This window comes from Melampsora larici-populina (genome assembly GCF_000204055.1).
Source record: "Melampsora larici-populina 98AG31 unplaced genomic scaffold MELLAscaffold_41, whole genome shotgun sequence".
In the NCBI taxonomy this organism is placed as follows: domain Eukaryota; kingdom Fungi; phylum Basidiomycota; class Pucciniomycetes; order Pucciniales; family Melampsoraceae; genus Melampsora; species Melampsora laricis-populina.
This window is the reverse complement of record NW_006768805.1, coordinates 390,895-413,042: the sequence shown is the minus strand read 5'-3', so window position 1 is coordinate 413,042 and position 22,148 is coordinate 390,895. Positions and strand designations below refer to the sequence as shown.

At 42.9% G+C, this 22,148-nt stretch overlaps 2 protein-coding genes across 2 annotated transcripts; one reads left to right on the top strand and one right to left on the bottom strand.

Annotated features, from left to right (window-relative positions):
• Positions 1-16,008: 16,008 nt before the first annotated feature.
• On the bottom strand, positions 16,009-17,419 carry MELLADRAFT_91300 (uncharacterized protein; the record flags this gene model as incomplete). Its single annotated transcript, XM_007414108.1, has 3 exons — positions 16,009-16,113; positions 16,199-16,413; positions 16,468-17,419. 3 exons carry the CDS (start codon positions 17,417-17,419, stop codon positions 16,009-16,011), a joined length of 1,272 nt encoding a protein of 423 aa, XP_007414170.1.
• A 1,191-nt stretch (positions 17,420-18,610) lies between these two features.
• On the top strand, positions 18,611-19,459 carry MELLADRAFT_91299 (uncharacterized protein; the record flags this gene model as incomplete). The annotated part of the gene is made up of 2 exons (XM_007414196.1): positions 18,611-19,341; positions 19,420-19,459. 2 exons carry the CDS (start codon positions 18,611-18,613, stop codon positions 19,457-19,459), a joined length of 771 nt encoding a protein of 256 aa, XP_007414258.1.
• Positions 19,460-22,148: the final 2,689 nt, after the last annotated feature.

The window sequence follows — 22,148 nt, the reverse complement described above, 5'->3', positions numbered from 1 at the left end:
ACTGATGGAACTTCAAGTTCCAATGAAAACATTGACATACTCGCTGACATTCGTCTCCTTCAATACATTTCCTGTGCTGTTTACGAAGTACGGCATATTCTACTCCGCTTTAAAAATCGATGCTTCAAATCAAACTTTACATTTTCATCATACCAAATGTAAAAAATTCAAATCAAAAGCTATACAAAACACAATATCACTTATATTATTCATGGTCATCTCATTGTTAATTTTGATAATTGGTTATCAAATTTATAAATGTATTATTCTGGAACGTGCCATCTTACACTCGCAGCAAATTACAATATTTTACTTGAGAGTGTATTGTCAAGCGAGGCGAGAATCATCAGTCATTACAACCAGAACTGACTCCTGGTGGCATAGAGGTACATCACCTTGTCTTGGGACATTTCATACATGACTTTGAAGAATTTGATGCGGAACTGAACCCAGAGGATGAGTTTGTTTATGAAGTAATTAAGCTCTATTGTGAAGCTTCTAAGGATCATCACAGGAATAAATGAAAAAGATAAAAAACAGAACAAAAATAAAATAGAATTTCAAGAAGCACAGAAGATGATATAAAAAGATTTAAATAAACCCCATCATTAAATCTGTAACTCTTCAGGTGTCTGCTTAGTTTTGAATGCACTCCAAACTGCTTTGAAAAAATTCTAACATAGGGGTAAGAAAGTCCACCAAGCTGAAAATAGAAGGAAGATCAGTTAGAGTCTTCAGGACAGGTATAACAATCCAAAGACTTAGTGTAGCACCACTCAAATTAATAATAACAACACAAATTAACCGTAACAGATTGATTGGGGAGTTACATTGAATTGATAAGTACAATTTACTAAATGGACAAGAAAACATTAGTTCCATGTTTGGTGATAATCAAATGCTTGAATCACAAACTAACGAGTTGGCCAAGATGTTGTGTATGTATTAGGATTGTGTATCCAACAAGATGAAACAATTTTCTATATAAAATGTCAATTTAGTTTGCATATTCTTATGAATTTATAAAGAGTGATCTTACAGATCTGAATTCCTATATCATATCCACTCCTAGCCTGTCCTCCAAGTGCTATTCCAAACCCAACAATCAAATAGAAACATGCCGTAATAAAATCCATTTCCAAAGATGGAGCTATAATGGAAGCTTTTGAGCACAGATCAAAATTCACATCCATGTGTTGGATCAACATGATGACTGTCCATGGGCCAAAAAATTGACCAGCAATGTAACAGCAACCTAACAAAGGAGGGAATTGTGAAGTAGACTGTGATCAAAGTGCAGAATCATCAGTCAGTTCAGTGAATAATGAAAGTAAATCATTTCAACCAATGTGGACACACCATTTTGTATATAGTGACACACGGACTGATATGACAATTCAGTTTTAATATTGGAGAAGACGAAACATATTCTCCTGAAAGGCTCCATCAAGGAATCCTGGTGAAGGTATGGATAAATGTCAGTATGTGTATTTTGAGGGCAATAAGGAAGATATTATGCTACATACCTGCATTGAATCCACAGGCGACCAAGAAGTGTATGCTAAGCATTGCACATAATAATGTCTCAGCAATGATGTGAGTTAACTTGCTGTACCAAGGACTTGAGAAACACAAGTGCTGGATGGGGCTTGAAACACACAAGTGCTGGATGTCTGACTGATTGTGGAATACTTGTCACAGGAAACAAGGGACAATTTTCCCGCGGGAAACCCAATTGTATCTGACTCAGCTAATGAGCCAAAATATATTATTTTGGTGTTATATCTGTGTTATTTGTACATTATGGCTCAGAAACTACATTATGTGTAATCAGTCTTCCCGCGGGAAAATTGTCTCTTGGTTCCTGTGTGTAGTTCAATTGTATTGATGGGTATCTTGAAATATTCTTCTTGTAACACCCCACTTAACTCACCAGTTGAATTGTCTTGAAAAATCCAATTATTATTGCACAATACAGTGGTCATCTTTGCAGGAAGTTAAAATGTCTGACAAATTGTCGGGTGAGAGTAGTTGAATCATCAAATCGGGCAGGAGTATCAATGCCACATTTTATATATTTTCACAAACAAACACATCAAATTCATTTGGGGGCCCTTAAACAAAGCCCCAATGATGTTGTTTCATTGAAGCTGAATGTCTTTTGATAACTTATTAGTGGTAAGATCTACAAAAGTTGGCTTGTGCTCCAGGTACTGGTTTTAACAATGCGTGCCTGAGGGATGGACCCAGTCATGTAAATGAGGCACCTTGGATGATGGTCTGATTTTGAATTGAATCTACATACTAAGGATAGCTCAATTTTGAGATTGAGACAATAGAATGGAGCCATAGGCAGTCCATGATAAAATGTAGAAAAGTTGACAAAATGATTCTACTGAAGATGGTAGAACTTGAAGGTTTTCCCTGCCCTGGACAATTCTTGTTCATAGGACTAGACCGCATTGATATGCACAATAATTGATCAAATATAAATTGGTTTGGCTTCAAATCCTTTCATCCCTAACAATTTATTCTCAACACATTCAGCATTACTCCACCTTCCACAACATTTCATTATCTTGTTTGACTTGCAATCGTCCATTCTCTTTCAATCTCATTCCACTCCATCCCCTCACCGTACTCACAAAATGGCTTACCCCATCAAGATATACACTTGGAAGAGGCTCCTCACAAGCTTTGGGCTAGTTGCTGGTCTCATATCTTGCATGTGTGCTTCAAACATTATGATCATGCCTCTCATTATCTCAAGTAAATCACATTTTCTACACCTGTTTATCATTTTACCTTTTAACCAATTTGTCTTGCTCGTGATGATAAGTCACAATATATTCCCACAGTCTGGATTGTTTGATTCTATAGTCTGGATAGTGAGTGGAGTTCAACTTTCAAGAGAACAATTACCTTACATAGTTACTGATCAATTCTGTATTTTCCTTCTCTAGTCATTTCTAATGATGTGGTTGTAGGTTTTTTGACTTGTTAGCTCGTTGAAAACCTCAACGTGATCCTTACTCCTTTTGATTGCTTCCATCACAGAACATCCTTAGGCTATTCCTACATGGCCATCTTTATCTTTATGTACCATCCATCTCAGCTTATCATGACTGGTGCACAGAATATTATTGGTATATTTACATTATATGGCTTTGAAGGATTTGGGGATCCAACATGGATCTTATATGTTCATCTACCACCCATCATGGTAAGTTTCTGAAATCAATTTGTACTAACCCAACTGATTGTTTAGAATCACAAACTATCTTCAAAAAAGTTGATTTCTCTTTTTGTTTGATTTTGGTAGGCTTTCAATTGAATCCACAGTCATTTCACTGTACTTACACCTAGTGAAATGGAACTGTATGGTGACTTTGACAAGCTGCTCGCAAATGAAAACCCTTTGGAGATGGTAGAATTGGAGAAGGACAGAATTTGGTTTGATTTGGTTTGATAGAGAAACCAAAGACGTTCTACAGTGCTTTTTTCCTACAAATCTACCATATTATAACTTCTTTGTATTATTACCTGATAGTCACTGCCAGGATTAAAAACTGTCCCTAATGGAATAATCATCACTTTTACATTAATTGCTTAACATTTATATGGCAAAAAATAATTATTCCAAAAAAGCAGCACATTATCCCAATTAGGACAATGTTTAATCCTGGCAGTGAGTGCTTTTGCAGCGACATTTTTTAAAACTTTCTTCAGCCAATTTCTTTGTTTTAATTTTTATGATATTTGATGCATCCAACCTAGTCTCTTTGATCATGTAAAATTTATTGTGAAATGCAAAGTAGAACGATTTGGAGTGAACTTCATGAATGACTTTGATTGTTCTCGTTTTTGAGAAAGTTGACAAAATAATTGAGAACTTAAGCTGAAGGTGAAGCTAGGTTAAGGTAGGACTAAGGTAGGCTTAAGGAACAAGAACCAACTCACCGCAAGTGACGATCACTTTCAACCATCAACAATACCAACAACACCATCAATGACCATCAACAATACCAACAACACCATCAACAACACCAACACAATGGGAATTAAAATCATACCATTAATAGGAACTCAAGACTCAAATCAATCATTCCCTTACTTGTTAGAAATTGGTCAATGAAAGATCTTACTAGACTGTGGATATCCAGATACATTAAATCAAATCTGATTAAACCAATACCTATCAACTTTAGGAAAACTAACACCAAGCTTAGATTTATTAATCTTATCACATCCATTATTATCTTCATTAGCTTTATTACCATATTTAAAAATTAAATTGAATGTATGATGTCCAGTTTATGTGAGTTTATCATACAGTGTGGACTGGGAAAACAAAGAGGTAGAAGAATTGTGTTTCCAACTTTCAAATCAATCCCAAAGTGAAATCAATCAAGAGGATGTATTAAATCCTTTACAACCTTGGAATCAAAATATCTTATGAACTACAATCCATCATTCAAATTCAAAACAAGATCAGATTCAAAATCAAAATCAAATTATTAAACCACCAAATCAGAATGATCAATTCATGAGCGCATTCAAAGGATGTAATCAAAAATGAACCAGAAAACCCATCAGAAAATCCAACTAAAACTCAAGATCTTTGGAATTTATGAATCACAGATGTTAGAGTTTCATTTAACAGTATCACTGCTATTAGATATTCTCAACTGATTCATCTAGCAGGTTAGTATCTGTTCTGTAATCAATCCATGAAATCAATCTTGAATTAATGTATCTTTTCTCGCAGGTAAGCTACGTTTGCTTACACTCACAGCACATCAATCAGGTCAAACAATAAGTGGTACCATTTGGTCATTAAGATCACCACTTGATACCACTAGCTCTTCATCATCTTCAACTTTACTTTATGCTCCAATCTTTGATCATCTTAAAAAGCGTCATTTGGATTCAGCTGATCTGTTATCTCTCACCGCTTTTTGATCACCAGCGCACTCCCGAACGCTGCAATGACCTTTAGATGGTCCGCTTAGTCACGTCTTTCCATCATCAAGAATCACCGCTCTGATCCTTGATCATCGCATTTTGTTTAGCTTACACCAAGAACGAACCAACACATGATGAAGACTCGACTTATTTGGTTGTCTTCCCCAAAGGAATCAAATAGCTTTCTTTGTTCACTGGCTATTACCAATTGGTCAAACTGTGGTGTTGAGATCCTTTTGACATTCCAGATGCCCGCCCCAAACCAATTTGACTTCAGCTACGCTCCGGTCCACGGCGGCGTCCCTCGAGTGTGCCGCCTGTCATTCCAGTCCAATTTGCACACCAAAAGAAGAAGCACACCCCAACTTGGCCTATGTGCATGTTATTTTTTTATGACATTGCCATCTTAATATCACAGACAGCACCTAGAATCAAAGTGGTTGCACGATCTTGATTGGTCCTGCTTCTGTTGACTCCACAACCACAATGACTTCTGATTACCAATTTCATGACACTTTACTAGCTATCTTTTCCAAACTGATAATTGATCCACATTTTTAGAAGCACAAATAGCTGGTATCCTTACTGCTCAATATCTCAAACCAACCAGTATGGATATGAACATGCCAATGATGAATAGCAGCAATTCTTTTGGTTCACATGATCCGTGAGTTTCAAGTCTTTTGACCATTTTTTAATTGCAAAAGTGACATGTTGCTGTTTACTGATCCGTCTGCGGGATGTACCCCTAGCAGTTGCATTCTTGCTCACACCAATATCTTTGGTACTCTGGCTTGCTTTGTCCCTTGTCCCTAGTACTGTCTACCTAGCTTTGGAAGCCCTCCTCTGTGAGTTGTGATTTGGTCATGATTCAGTTTGACTCAACTCATTGTTGGGTTCTACGTTTTATAGTTCTCTAAGGTTGGAATAAATTGCAACGGCAATGGTGCCTTGATTGTTTGCATTTGCAACGCACAGAAACTGTCAGCCCTGAGCCCTGTGTACAGGACCACGGACTAACAAACACACATGTAAATATATGTAATACATATGTAAATATATGAAACTTGTCTAAAACCATAAGAATTACAACTCATGGCTCAGTTTCAAGAGTCAATTAAGTAACAAGCCTTATTATGACTTAACCAGTAATAATAAACCTAACCCAAACCTAACTCAAAGAAAAGCAAACCTAAGCGCCAACCACAAGTTGACGCCTAGGTCTAGAATATATAAACTCCTCTTCTTCCCACTTGGCAAGAAGAACAAACTTCATATCATACCACAACTCCTCATCACATTTTACTTGATTCTTTACCAAGAATATTGAGTATAGTGATATTGTTGTATCTTGATTATCATAGTTCTACTTTTATTCAGGTTATTGTAAACCTCAAGCGGTGTTCTGAGCTGGTGGGATTAATAGCTAACAGAACAAGCTTGGAATTTACAAAGGGTTCCTCTTTAAAAGAGTCTACTAGCAACATCAGCGGCGGGCGCCGCCCCAATAAGTCGCATCAGATTGGTTGCATTGGCAAACCCCACAGTCACATTGTTTTTTCCTCACATAATGTGGTGATCTGTGCACCTTGGGGCACAGTCTATTTTATTGGGGCGGAACAGTGTACACACGGTCACTTCACACTTTGCAAATACCTACTGTTGGAGAATGTGATTCACTTTGACACGAGCCATGCGTGTTGTCCCTATTCACTCACTGACTGAATCAGTATACATTTCGCAAACATTACCCGATGCCAGCATCGATAAGCCATGCCGCCAATCAATTCTTACATCCAGCTCACCTTGCGTTACTCACGCGCGATCTTATGCGCCTTGCACAAAGTTCAAGCACTGGGAATGTGACCTCGTACTCTGAGATCACTACGGGCACAACTCGGGCATGCTACGAAACACAGTCGCTTTAGCTAACAAAAAAAACGCGCTCCACAATGATATTTCATGCAAAAGAGAACACTTCGTCCCACAGTACATCAATCAGTTTCATACGGTGGAACGTCATAGCTTACTGCGCTTGAACTCAAGTTCCTGGTCATAACATTTGACCACCTCTCTCTTATACAAATCCCACTCCTCACTCGATTTCCCTACTCTCATCTTAAGTAAACCCTCAATTCGGTTGAGCAGAGCCTCATTGATCTGTAAAGAACACCCAAACCTTGTGATTGGTGAGTCCCGAGGCCGCATCGCGACACCGCCCTCATCGTACGTCGTGGAAGGGGTGGTTTGGTGAATCTCATCTGATGCCCATACACTCTCCACCACCCCGTCACACAAATCCAAAGCTAATTCCATGTGGTATTGGTTCAGCAAAAAATAAGTTCCTGTCGTGTCTCCCAAATAATCCGAGTGTTCATACCCAATGAAGCGCGCCCTGTAGCACGATTAATGCGTGTCAAAATCCCGTAGGTATAAGCACTAACATCCCGGTCGTTGTGCGCGTTGTTGTTGAACCCATCGCGTGTGACCACTACACTCGAAGCGAATATGTTCGCGTTCGGTGATCTTGACCAATCTTTGTCAGCAAAGGAAGGGACCTCGTATTTAATCGCCAAGTCTCGATTTGATTCGAAAGCATGCATGCAGAATGTTGACATCCATTCTGCCAGAGTCTCGTTGATCAGGGCAAGATCAAGCATCCTTTCCTCATCCTCAAGGATTAACTCTTTACTACTTCCTGTTTTGGCATTCAAAGCAGTAACCCCTGAGACGCCAATCAACCACACATTAGTACTTTTGAGGACCCGGCGTGATCAACACGTCAAGTAGACCTATCTCACCCATTTTGCGACCTTTATCAGACCCTGGCCTGAACCCCGCCAATCTCATTTCGCCCCAATCCGCTAATCCCTTGACAGAACCATTGACCTCGACTTTCCCTCGGGCCAACGTGTGCTGATAAAGGGTTTGCACGACGAATTCCATATCTTCTCTTTTCTCAGCGGACATGCCGGAGAAAGGGATGAAACGATTCACCTGGAGCACCTTCCAAGTCTCCGCATCCAATAGCACCGAATTCCCAAAGCTGATTCGGACTCGGGGCTTGGTGGGTAGGGCATCTAAGTCGTACTTTTTCAGAAAGTATATACGTGAGTCGAGAGGAATACCAAACTGTCGGCTTAGTTCGCTGCGTAGAGATTGAAAACCAGTTGATCTCGATTCAATTCGATCCAAATGATTCCCGTGCTCAAGCTTGAGTTTTCGCTTGGCCCGAAGCTTTCCACGACTCTTGTCTCTCCTTTTGTCATAATGGAGACTACTGGTGGACCGTTTTCGCTTCGTCCTGGACACTGCTTGATGATCGAAGCTGCAATAAAGCAGCAGGACCACGAGAGAGCACGCCGCAGACCATTAGTACCAAGCACCTAAATTGAACCGCGAATGAAATGCATGGAACATGAAGCAAAACACTGCAGCGAGACGGAAAACATACCTGACACTCCCGTTACTAAATTTTGAGATGCCCACTGGTACGGTCAGAGGAAAAAGCCGCGAACACAATCAGCACCGCAAACAACCTAAGCAGGGGACCGAGACACAATCCGTGCTAGGGGTTCTCAAGCCACATCAGGGTAGCTCCAATCTCGATAGAGTCGTAAGCTTTGACCCTTAAACTGGTGCCAACTATGAAAGTGGATCGATCATCTTGGCGCAACACCACCCAAGAAATCATGGCTATCACAGAGCAATCCCCAGACCTTCTTGATAATCGCATCTATTATCTAAAAAGGGAATCCAGATATGGGTCGCTTACTGGAGACGTGGTTGGGAACCGGTTGGAATATGAACCTGTCAAAATAGGCCTTCAGAAGGGATGTACGAAGCCAATGTCGTCAGTTCCTGGTCCATCGGAGTCATAGGCAGACGGCAGGGCTGGCGCCAATCTATACACGTCGCGGACAGATACCGACTCGGCACCCATAGAGCCACAGATGAAAACCACCAAGACTACGGCTCCCTCCCACATTTGGAAATGGGATCCTGTTATCTTGGAAAGTGCTCATCCATGAAACTATGGACACCAAGACAATACCCACCCAGCTTCTGAGATCAAATATCTAAGTAACAAACGAATTTGAGGAGCATACCTTGAAAGGAGCTTGGACCAGAACTAAGTCTCACGAAAAGGACTGCTTGACAAAACACAAAGCTTCGAACTCGATTTGTATCCTTATCGTGTCCCTTCGACGATGATGACAAAGGCGAAGAAAGGCGGGTCCATGATGCCTACGTACCCAATGTGTAAGCGAACACCAAAGACTTATTAATCAAGGGAGCGATGGGTACATACCAGGTGAGCGTGTGACCCCAGTTAACCGGAACTCGAGATCAAAAAAAATGAACAGAGAAACACCGAAAAGGATTGATTCGACCCCTGCTGATTGGTTTCTGTAGGTTGTGGGTCCCTCGTTTGAAACTGGATCTTTTCCACGGTGCACCGGTATTTTTCGCCAGCGATAGGTTTTACATATCCTTTTCACGACGCGCATCTACTTACACTTTGTATGTCATGCAAGTTATATGTCGTGTGATTCGTTCAAGTTCACATGTCACAGCGGGTCATGTCATGTGATACCTTTACCCACTCGCGCGACGGATCCTCAACCCGTTCCGATACCTACCACTCATGTCTACCACAGATAATGCTCGCAACATCCAAATGGGGATCTTTGGAACATGAAGTCCACATGAGCCTTATAATACTTCTATTGATGACATTAAAAACATGACTTGCAGACGCGGCAAAAGATAAGCATGAAGAAGTCTACATTGGTGTTTGTGATAAGATAAGAGATTCATTTTATATGCATATTCTAAGATACATGGTACTTGTTTTCAAAGATCGAATACCAAAAAGTCTTAATTTTGAAGAACTGGATGAAATACAATATTCCTCGTGGTCAAAATGTCTGAATCTGAAACAATGCACACATGCACATTTGCTGCCGAGGTACAGCGCGATAGCGCAACGTACAACTGACCATGAGCAAAAATCGGATTTGGCAAGAGTACTGTTACCCTTTCCAAACTCTGCCCCTGGCTCTTATTGATCGTCATGCAGAAAGCAGGGACGATGGGGAACTGATATCGGTAGAAAGGAATTGGACAGTACTCGTTACCCTCGTGGTGCAGGCGGATCTTTGGCAAACTGATAGCTGTACCTTTCAGTTCACCAGTCAATATTCGGCACTGCAGAGCGTGTTCTTGATAATCCGTGATGAGGAGTCGTGTGCCATTGCAGAGCCCGTCGGCCAGCTGTAGATTTCTTAAAACCATTACCGATGCCCCAACTTTTAGGTCCATTGTGTACGCAGGGAATCCAGGAAAATTGAAAGTATTGAGAACATCTACCGAAACTGGATCACAAAATGCTTCATCCATGTCGTCGCGCGCGGTCGACACGTGATCTTCTGTCGGTAAACTCCTCATTACATGGTCGTTAATCATAGACATCGTTGCGTTTAGCGGCGTTATTACGCAACGGCTTGAGTACAGCTCTGTCAACCCACGCCAATCTTGAGTGTTGATCAGATCAATCGCGCCGTTGTACTCGGTGTCCACGAGATCTGGACTGAACACAGCCGGTGGACGAATTACTGAGATGTTACAAAACATCAAAGGGACGGAGGCTGAGTAATCGTCCTGAAGGTTTCCTGACCCCAATTCCAATAGCCAGGCTGCAAAATTCGTGTTGGCGGGGTCTGGTCTTGCCAAGGCTCCTCCTAGACGGATGTTTAGGGTCAAAGCAAACCGTTTGATTGAATCCCAAAGATAAGACATCTTAAGGCTCGCCGCGGCCTGTTGCATCAAGTTCGACCGCCTCACAATCGGCAGAGTCTGCCGAAAGTCACCAGCAAACAAAACGACCTTGCCTCCAAACGGCAAGTCAATCCCGGTTAAATCCCGAATAGTGTGATCCACACATTCGATGGCGTGTTTGTGCTGCATCGCCACTTCATCCCACACTATGAACTTTGATTCCTTCATGCTGCGGCCGGCTTTATCCCTTGAGGACACCCCGCATCTTGATTCCTGGTCAACAGTGATCGGAATCTTAAAAGCACTATGAGCCGTTCTGCCATTCAATAGCAGAAGGGAAGCTATACCAGCCGCTGAAACTGCCTGGAAGCTGAAGTTGTAAGTGTTGCAGTAGTGCAAGACGCAGTTTAAAACGAAGGTTTTCCCGGTGCCGCCTGGGCCGTTGAGAAACGCAAGGTACGGCGATCGGTCGTTGAGTGCATCAATAATAGGCTTGACAACCGATTGCTGTTCAATGGTGAGGAGCTCCAGCATCGCCTCGAATTTGTGATTGCTCTCCAACGGATCAACACCACTGTTGCGATCAGTCCTAGCCCCGTCTGGAAGTCCCAATTCAAATAATAACCTTTGGTCAACCAAATTTAAGCCTACAGAATCGAGACCCGACTCCATTGATACCAGGATTTTCTCTAGCAGATATAACCCATAATTATGAATCTGCTCAGGTGAAGGCACGATGCCAGGATTCAATTTTTTGATTTGATGTTCGCAATCGTCAGATAGATCTTCGATATGCTGCAACCATAGTTCAGTAGGGTTGGCTGGGGAGCTATGCACCAGAATGATCGCCAGCATTCGACGTAGTTGGTTTCCAGTCTGCCACACCGCCGCTTCGTTAAGACTGTGATGATAGTGCCGGTCTGAAAGCAGAAGCCCAAGTCGGTCAGCAGCTTCACGAAAAGTGCTGTGGACGATTCCGTCGACGGTTCTAAGCGCTTGAAACGATTGTGGTCCCTTGACATTTGATAACAACATCCTGAGATAATACACATCACCACGCTTGATGCTCGCAAAGTGGACTCGGCCGATGGCGATAGTTTGATTCCCGCGGGGCTTTAGCATCTTGGCTTTCTGATCCCATGTGAAATGCCGCGGGACCTCTTGGTATTTGAGGTCACGAATAGTCCCTTGAGTATATGGTAGCTTGGTGTTTGCTCGGCAATGCCTGAAAAATTCTGTAAGAGTTGTCCTCTCAGCTCTTCCACTCTCGATCGACTGGCGCAGCCCGGCCTCGTTTTGAAAGTATACAGTCTGACTATCTTCCAAATGTAAAGCAAGGCGCTGGACTGGTGGGTAGCGTCCCGAGATAGGGAACCTAAGAAGCCGCCATATGGCTGTTTTAAAATGTTAATCATTGAATCGCTACATACGAAGACTTGAAAGCTCACCTTCTGGGGCACTGATGTACCGTGCATTTAGATAGGCCAAAATCTCGTCCTTGTTCGCCTCATCCTCAATGTTGGCCATCGTGCGGTCATGGCCCTTCAATATGTACTTGAATAAGTACTTGATCGCTCGGATACTCCCTGCAACTTCAACATTAATGTGACAACTAAACTTGAGCAACAGAAACCTGTTGTATGGGACCACGCTGCTATTTTCGTATCGCATGGTACCCTTATCGAAATGCCGCCCGTTGTTAGGCCTCTTGTAGGTAGGATACGAGTTCTCCGGCATCGATGTTGTTTCACAAAAGGCTCTTGGATACCCTCGAGTACATTCGGTCCCATTCCAGCACGGGTACTTCTTGCAAGGACCATGCAGCATGTGCTGCGTCACCAAATCAAACAACGTTGATTCAGTCTCAGGATCAGGGAGCTGTGCCGAGATCAAGCAATCAACATCGTCCGCTGAAACCGGGCGCGAGTTGGAATCGAGAAACAGAATCAAGTGACAGTGCGGCAGACCCCGCTTTTGGAACTCGATCGAGTGGACGTAAGCAACGCACACCCCTAGCCGTTCGCGCTTGATCAGGTCGTCAAACAATTCACGCAGCTTAAGAGCAAATACTCGAACCACTAAATCAGGTCGGTCCTGGTAGATTTGACCTGGTCCTAATTCCGCCGTGATCTCAGGCCACTGAGGATTAGCCGTCATTGTTATGAATAGGCTGGGGTTGCCATACTCGGCCACAAGACTCATGGCGTCCTGGTATAGTTGTTTCAGGTGTCTTGGGCCTCCAATGAAGCTTGATGGCAGGACTATCCGTTGGCCGATCACTTGGTCCTCGGTTTCATTGCCTAGTGCTTCAATGGCCCCTTGATACACCTCGGCGCGAATTTCGTTTTGGTGGAACCTCAGGAACTGCAGTCTGCAATGTTCCACGCACACGTACATGTCGACGGCGAACTCTTGGAACAGCCGTCCAGACGCCAATACGACGGACCACTCTGGGCGCTTGAATAGCAGGTAAGCAAACCAATCTAAGTTCGAGACGTCTCCTTCAGGATCTACATGTTTAGAGACAAATCAGTGAGGGAGCAAAGCGCAGTGAGCAGACATAACATACTTGTAGGTGTCGGATTCTTGAAAAATTCGTGCCACATTTGAGACCCGTAGAGAAACAAAAGGGGATACCTAAGTGCAAAGTATCCGGTATGCAACTCAGAGATTTGTTGCCTTGTACCACACTGCCTGACTAAGATGATGTCGCGTTGTTTCGCTCCAACCCTCCCGTCACCTTCAACAATCGCTGCTACTTCATCTGCCGTTGGCAAGTTATAACGCCGATGGTCTGATCCTGGAGCCAGCACGGTTTTGATCCTGAGGGTACGCACGACCCCTTCGTTACAAATGGCCGCCGCGGATTTGAAAACTTGTGCATAAGGAGTATGTCGATACATAAACTCTTGGAATAATAGTAGAATCTCGGGATCCAGACCTTCCACGCCAGAGCGTCGAGCCCTTAGTCGTGCTTCCGCTTCACCACCACCCCCATAAGTAAAGATCTGACCAAACCCCGGGTCTTGGCCTTCTGGTTTCATCAATGATGGAATATTGTGGGAGAGTTGACCACTGATTTTAAAGATATAATTATCGGATCCACCAGTGACTTCAGGAGCAAGTGTCATACCGAGCGAGGTGAAAGATAAGGCATTGTTATATTTTTGAATCTTGATGCGGAACTTTTTCGAACCTGAGACATTCGTGAGTCAGTTTCAAACAGAGCAGAACCGTCTTCGCGCGCTACTCACGATTGTCATCCCCTTCTAGCAACTCGCGGAAAAAAGCAGGAACAGGTTCGTCCACCAATTGTGGGAAATATTTCAGAGGAAGCTCGACATCACCGTGCCGACAGCAGTTCCCAAACGTAGCGTTTGGCAACCTAGAATCCTTGATCCGTCGTTCCAGCTTCCATCTATACGCTCCACACCCTTCGCACTGATCACTCTGACGGCCAAGATCAAAAGGAATTTCGTTCCGGAACCGGTGGAGTAGATTGGCTTGACACCCCATGGGTTCAGAACGAATTGCTCGCCCTCGTGCGGCTCTTCTGGGAGGCATCAGGCGCGGTCTCAGATCCTTAGCAAGAGATCGGTAGAAAGATGATCGAAGTCAACCAGACCACGACTCACCACGTGCGCGGTCAGGCCCAGGGATCTATAATCGCCAGATTACAACACCTTCAACAGGAATCGGATTGGTCCTTGCCGACTACTTGGATCGTCTCCCTCGCTGGCGGCAGCCTCGCTTCGATGCCTTGAAGCGTAAACTCAGTGTCATCCTGTGATCCGACATCGCTGAGTTTGCGAGCTGTGACACCTACTTCGCGTATTTATTCATCCAGAGCGTCAATACCAGACGTCAAGGCATGAACAATGACTGATCGTCGGCATTCGTTCCGATTGAGGTTGTAGATCCCATGAGCCGAGCGTTTTTGCGAGAGAGAGCCACTTATGTGTGATATTTTTTGTCACCTGGAAAAAAGTGATCGAGCAGCGGTGCGACAATCACAAAGCCTAGGAGTTTGATATGGAGCATGCACTTGCTTGCCAACACGGATCATACAGAGCTATTAGTTTGAGCTCGCTTTTCCAAAATTTGCCGATTGGTACGCTGGCTTGGTGTGTTTCAATCGATGGCAGTCGGGAGGATGCTCAAAATCGGGAATCCCAGGATGATCACCAACCAGGATGCTCAATTTTGTGCCGTCTCTCTCGAACCTTGGATAAGCAGCGAGCAAGCCTTTTGCCACACTTGCAAGCCCACTTAAACGCGGTACCTGACACCTGTTTATGTAGCTTCCACGCCGGAGTATAGCGAGGGAACATCCGCACCCACGTCAGGGAGCGTAGGGCGGGAAATTTTGAGTTAGTGTCCTGACCTCTTCTGAGCGAGTTGTTACTTCTCCAGATTTCCTGAGGAGAAACTTCGGGAGCTTTATTGCGAGGACCGTAGACTGTAGGTCCCGGGGCTGGTTGAGTGTATGCGTCGGTAACAATCCCTGCTCTCACCTCTTGCGTGATGGCACCTGATACCTCGTGACCTCATCTTCAGTGCATTCAACGTTCGCCTGCACTCACGCAGCGAGACACAATAAGTTGATGATGATCACTCTCCTTAAGAGTCGCACCACACTCTGCACAGAACATGTGTAGACCTCATTGTATGGATCGTGGTTTAGATCACCAAGCCGCGACTTCTTAGTCAACTCAGAGTGTTATGCGCCTATGTCATTCTTAGGACTGATTACGTCTAGATCACCATTTTCAACCGGATCAGCTGGACAGTGGGTTTTCACTGTCGACGGGACCTACGGTAGAGCCAAAAGCACATCCTGACTGGTCACACAAGCACTCGACAAAAGAAATCCGCTTTCGTCTACTGCCGAATGGGAGATCATGAACAAACAATCAACCCATTCAGTGACCTGAGTGTTTGCCTTGTGCTTGCATGGAGAGGTAAGGATCTTAATCCACCCGCGTCTTGTCAATTGCTTATCAAATGCTTGGGTGCGGCGCATGGTTAAGATGCCAAGTAAGCTTGCAACCAAAAACCGCGCTCTCAGAAGCATTACTGCGCCTGGAAGTGTTACATCTATGGGCGATTCGAATCACGAATCACAATTCTGAGCTCAATACCGTAAATACTTTGTCTGTTCTAATGATTGTTAGATGAGGTCGAGCGCAATAACACATGTGCAGCGAGCGGCTGCATTCAAACCTGTAGTGATCATATAAATGACGGCAATAGTAAAACAAATCACAGTGATGTATTGTAACTGCCGTGTGCTTGATGGCGGTCAGTCGAGTTTTGATGATAAACGACACGTTTCATACCCCATAGAACCACATCCAGGACTCTGAACTTCGTCCTCAGTTAGTAAACCCTACACAGGAGGAGTCGTTAGAAAGAACGCTGTTGCTCAGTCTGAGGCACGCTACGTGCTCACCAGAAGTCCCCAGTACGACGGTTGAGTGGTGAAATGGCAGCATATTCCATACACTTCAAACCTCTGAGCCAGAGCAGGATCCTCCACGCGAGCACCTTCATCTATAACAAAAATTATATGCCTGAAGCGAGGCGGTGTCATGAGTGAATGGCCAGGGTAGTTTCTCAAGACTTGCCGCCAATAGTCGTGTGAGCGATCGTAGTCCGTGATGAAGACTTCCATATGCCGAAAGATATTTGATTGAAGCCATTGCAAATAAGGAACCTTACTGCTTGAGTCGATCGTACGGATCAGTCGCAAATGCGGGAAGTCTACGTCGCGGACACCAACAGGCAAACAGTCGGGCAATGAGTCCGTGAACAAGATTCGAAGGGAGCTACGCATGGCCAAGATCACCGAGTGGTCGCGATCGTCGTGCGGGACATATTCGAAAGCTTTTATGTTTTCGCCGATCATTTCGATTAAATGTCTCAGAGCGGTAAGGTTGTTGGGGTTGCACGTTACCGATAAATGTTCGAGTTGAGGGAGGGAACCGGGGGGTGGACTTAAACGGCGCAGAAAAGGGACCTGGAGATACAGAGATCGCAGCCCAGGAGCAGCATTGAGTAGGTCCTTGATCGAGTCTGAGTCGTTGATAGGAACACCGCAGAAGCCCCCAATAATGCTTAAGATTTGCAGATCTTGGGCCCGCTCCACAGCTTTTATGATACCGGGTGAAAACCCAACTGAACCGTTGAACCTGAACCTCACGTCGGTCAAAGTATCACTACACATCGTGATGATTCCTTCGATGTCCTTCATCAGGGTCGAGGAATAGTCAACTTTCCAGTTTTGAAAGCTGAGGCAAGGTTCATTCGTGCGATTCGCAAGGTCCCCTATTTGATATGAGCTGATATGTAAAATAGGATATTCGAGGCGCTCAAAAGATAACCGGCTGAGTCGGGGCATGGTCGCGATGAGAAATGAGTCCTTGAGCGTTCGCGAAAGACTGCTGATCATAAATCTGGAGGACACACGAACGCCGTCGTAAACGTGCGGTAGAACAGCATTCGCCCAGTTTTTGTCAATCAATCGAAAAGTGAGTAATTCCGATACCAATGGTGGTTCTAAATAAGGCTGATTGACACTGTTAATTGGATCGTGTGATGCTTTTGGGGACTGTTCGATGAAGTAAGCCAAGATGTTATCTATAACCTCAATCGGCAGAGCTGGGATAGGCATCGTGGTTGGTGCTAGGCTTGACTTGAATCTTGCAATGGAAGGTTGTAGCAAGGACTTAACTCATTGGTCGACGTTCCTCAGAAGCCAGGATGGTGGCCGAATGATGGGGCGCTTGCTCCACTTGGTTGGGGACACAATCCGTACATTGGGGTCAGTCGCGTTCAGGAGACATAGTATCCTCGCGGATGGTAAAGAACCATGCGTGTATCCCGAATTTTGCTGTGGCGTCATTACTGATGACCACGGATGCCATCTGAGAGCTCAATGAAAGGGTGTCTGCAGGCAATTTCCCTGCAACGGTTGAGTAAGTCCACAGCACAACCCAGGGTTTTGTTTTGGTTACGAATGGAGCTTGTTGCACGTCCTGGTCTCACTACCCAAAATATAATGTAATCCAAACAGATTTCAAAAATGATCTTATTACAAAAATAAATTTCAGATTACAAAATGCTGATTTCATTACAAAAATGCAGTGCATAAATACACATACTAAAGCTCTTAGCTTTTGAACAAAATTATTGTGTAAGAAGCATTCTGTTGGAGTGTTCAGACGAGTTTGGCTGTATGACAATTTAAAAAAATTACCATATCACTCAAGTATATCAGAGATTAAGTAAAGATCTCACAGATTACAAAAAATTATATTCATTACATAAGGATTCTTGAGCAGACAAAAGTATTTTCATTGCATCAATATGGGTCAATGTTTTTGGATTTTGGGTTGGTGATGTATGCAGAAAATGCACAAAGTTGATATTACATATCTTCTGTTCAGATCAGTGAGAATCAGTGTTGCTTAAGCTATGTAGTTGTTGTTGACAAGATGATCAGTTCCAATATTCTAATAAGAAGTCAGTCTTGATTTGAATGACTTGGATGGAGCAAGAATGTGATAGAGAAAACACACAATTTCATTACACAATCTGAATTAACTTCGGAGATCCACAGTCTCTTGCTTTAATTATTTGGTCAGATATATGTCCTCTGTATTACATATCATGCATGTGGATTCTTCTTATATTTTCAAAAACGTGCATGTAAGATAAAAGGGTTAATCAAAATGGCAACCTTCTGATCCATTAACTTCTCATTTGATGAACTCCCATTTTCAACAAGCTCATCGTTCTTCCCTCTCTGGACCTATACCTACTCGTTCTTATCTTGAGACCCTTTAAAACTCATTTATACATCATGTCCTATGCTCAAGTCCAATCCTATGTTTTCCTACCTAAATATATCCTTGATTACGTTGTTGGTGATGACAAGCCTAGAATTGATCCCGACCTCTTCATAACAAAAGCCAATCCCTCCCAAATCGTCGAGGTGATTGTCGCATTTTATCCTCATCTTCAACTTACTGAAAACGCATGTCACGACCATGAACTCCTCTTGAAAATTTTCATTGAAATGGTCGCCCCATGTTTATCCAATTTAGTGTCCTCTTTCGACCGCGAAAAGAACTATGTGCAAGCCTTATTTGAAGCCCCCATTTACACACCTTCTCAATCTACAAGATGGGTTAACTCCGCTGCGGATATCGATACTAAGCGCATCGGAGACTTCGAAGCATATGTTCTCCAAAACTTCAAGAACGGGAACTATCGCCTTGCAGCCAAACAATCAAACTTACAATTTCTCCGGAAGTACAAGTTTCTGAAGAAAGAAGAGATCGAGGAAATCATGCATGTCGAAACTGAAGCCAACGAGGCCCTTCACGAGATTTTACACCTTGTTCAAGATTCCCATGAGTTGATCGAAAGTATCCAGCTTCGTCTGCATCAGCCTAAACTCTCACAAATAGAATGCGAAGACTTTGAGGAGCATTTAAGGAGTGCAAATACTTCATTGAAATCGCGTCAGGTGATGTTTAATACCGCGGTCCAAAATGTTGGATTCATCAATGCATTCATCAAACATCATAAGTAAGTTTTTCATAACACAAGATGGTGTGATCATTCCGGATTTAACTTTCATTAATTGTATAAAATTTCTTTTGTTAGGGATATCCTTGTCAAACATCAACTTAATCCTTCGACCTAGCCTCTCCCGACACCATATACTAAACCACCTGTTCAGAGAATCATACATCATCTTTTTATAGGTTATTTGAGTTGTTCCATTTGGTTTTTGGTTGTTTAAATTGTGTCATTGGAAGATAAGCACTAGTGGTTTAATTATGAGATGAGGAAATGGGTAATTGCTGTAAATGGGGTTTGCTAGTCTGAATATAGGTGTCTTCCTCTTTGCGCGTTCTGATCCTTTTTTCAAGAAGTGGCTCTCTATATTACTTGTGTGCTTTATTTAATCAATAAAACCAGTCAAGTTATTGTCTTTTGAACAGAAGATCCGTGCATTGAGCAGTATTTCCAAATTTTGAGATGATAACAGTTTCACAAAGAACATTATGTTACCAAAATGTCTCATAGATCGCTCAATGATTCCACAGATTACAAAACTTCCCAGATGTGTATTACAAAAATCAATTCCGCGAGAGAACATTTGTATAGTGGTTTATTCAAATCCTATAATATACTACTTGTTTTCCAACATGATGTACTCAACAATCAAAACTCATGCAGGGCACCCTTTTTTTGCAACCCTTGATTTTCCAGAGATAGTATGATTCTGAATTCTGATTGACTATGATTGATGGAACACTGATATTCCGGATTAATTCAACAGATTCAAAGGTAGATGAGATGAGATATGGTGGGCCTTTTGGACAAAGGAGAGATAACAGAAACAAAATCGAGTAAATGAGAAGGTCGTTGACTTGTGACACCAACAATTCAATCAATCATCTTACATACATACACATACACATCGTCAAGTAATTTCTGGTGATTCTTATACATATTCTTTATAGTGATCTCCATAGCATTTTGAGATTCTTCGCAATTGATGATCAACATGTAAGCCAATCTCGAAGCCCTTTTTTCAATTTGTCACATGTTCTGATTTTCTGTTTGGATACCTTTGTTAAACAAGTCTGTTTGTTGCCGCTCATAATTCCACGAGAGAATGCAAGTGCATTGTATCATCTTTGGCTTAAATAGATTGGCAAGTGCATCCCTTTTTCATCCCTCTCCTCACTCACTAGCTGTTCTGGAACATCTTTGTGTGAGCTTTCTCTACAACATCTTCAAACATATTTCATAGTCTTTACATGTGACTGATTGATGTGTTTAATTTTGTTTTGTGTTTTGTTTCTAATCAATCAACACAATCTTCATAGGCTCGACTACTCGCGAGGGGCAAGGGTCGGACTTTGTTGACTATATCACAGTCATAGCTTTGAATTGTGTCCGTTTCAAAATTATCAGGTAAGTAGAAGTCCTTTGAAATTTCTATCAAGATATATTGGATCACCAAGTACAAACCCCCCTATCATGGACACCACGCCCACTCCTGACAGTTTTTTGCATTGTGTCTCTGACTCTCTATCACTAATTAGTTTTGTTGGATCAGGTTGAATCTGATCAAAAGTCTTTTTGATTGTTCACCTTGTCCTATCTTTGTGAGATTGATAGCTGATCAGACGCCTGAGTCGCTCTTTGATTTTTTCATATCTGTAGTTTGTCTCACGATGCCGTCAAAGAAAGGTAAAGCAAAAACCAGTAGTCAACCCAACTCTGCACAGGCCTCTCCCAGCAACGGAAATCAAGCACAGCCACAGGGAGAAGATCTTTCCAAAGTCCCTCCGGCAAACACAAAACCACAACCCACCTTTACCCAAACAACAAACGCTGACTGGATCAAACTTCAGACCCTGGATGATGAACTCAAGATATTTCTGAATGGCGACACCGATCAGAGTTCGGTCACGGCTCTTAAGCTCTATCGAATCATTGTCCACTTTCACCCCAATACTTTGGCGCGTCCTAACAACCGAAAGGACAAGTTATGGGACAAATTCATTTCCGATGTTTTCCCTCTCATCAAGCCTTACTTATTGCCTCCAGCACCTACTCCGATGCAAACTGAGTCATCTGCATTTGACTTTGATCCCCTCAACCGAAAGACTACCCGAAAGCAGCTTGCCGATTCTGTCCATGCAGTCAACCCAACACTATCGGTTCCATCCAGTACTCCCCGTGATCGCTTATTGGTACTATACAAGGCATTCATCGACAAAGACCTCAATCTCCCCTGGCTAACTGAGTATCTCAAAGTCCCAAAGGCTGTTCCGCGTCAAAATGTACAGCGTTTATGTATGGAAGAACTTCGAATGATTTTACAAGACCAAGCACCACATGTATTCATCCATTTAGGCCCAATGACCTTAGGTGTTCTTGTAAATCTCTATATCAGATTTGTTTGTGAGGAACCAGTCAGCGACGACTTGCTTGTTCGAGGTTTTCACTACTCTCTCTTTCGCGAGAAAGCCTGATCTACGGGCTGGTCTTATATTGGTGTGTAACTTAATATGGATTTCATTAATATATATTAGTTCTAAACTCCATTTGATTTTGATGTCAGTTTTTTTACTGTGTCCTCTGCTTCTCATAGTAGTTCCCTGTGTACACCTTGAAAATCTGAATGGTATCAAAGATAGACTTGGCGTGTCTTCTCTTTTTCTGTTACTTACTGTTCGAGAGCTTGAAAAAATGTGTGTGCGTTGCCAATGTAAAGCTATCTAGGATATATCTGATGTGAAATGTGTGCGTGTTACCAATTTAAAGCTATCTAGGATACATCTGGGCAATTTTTTATTTACTAAAAGCTATGT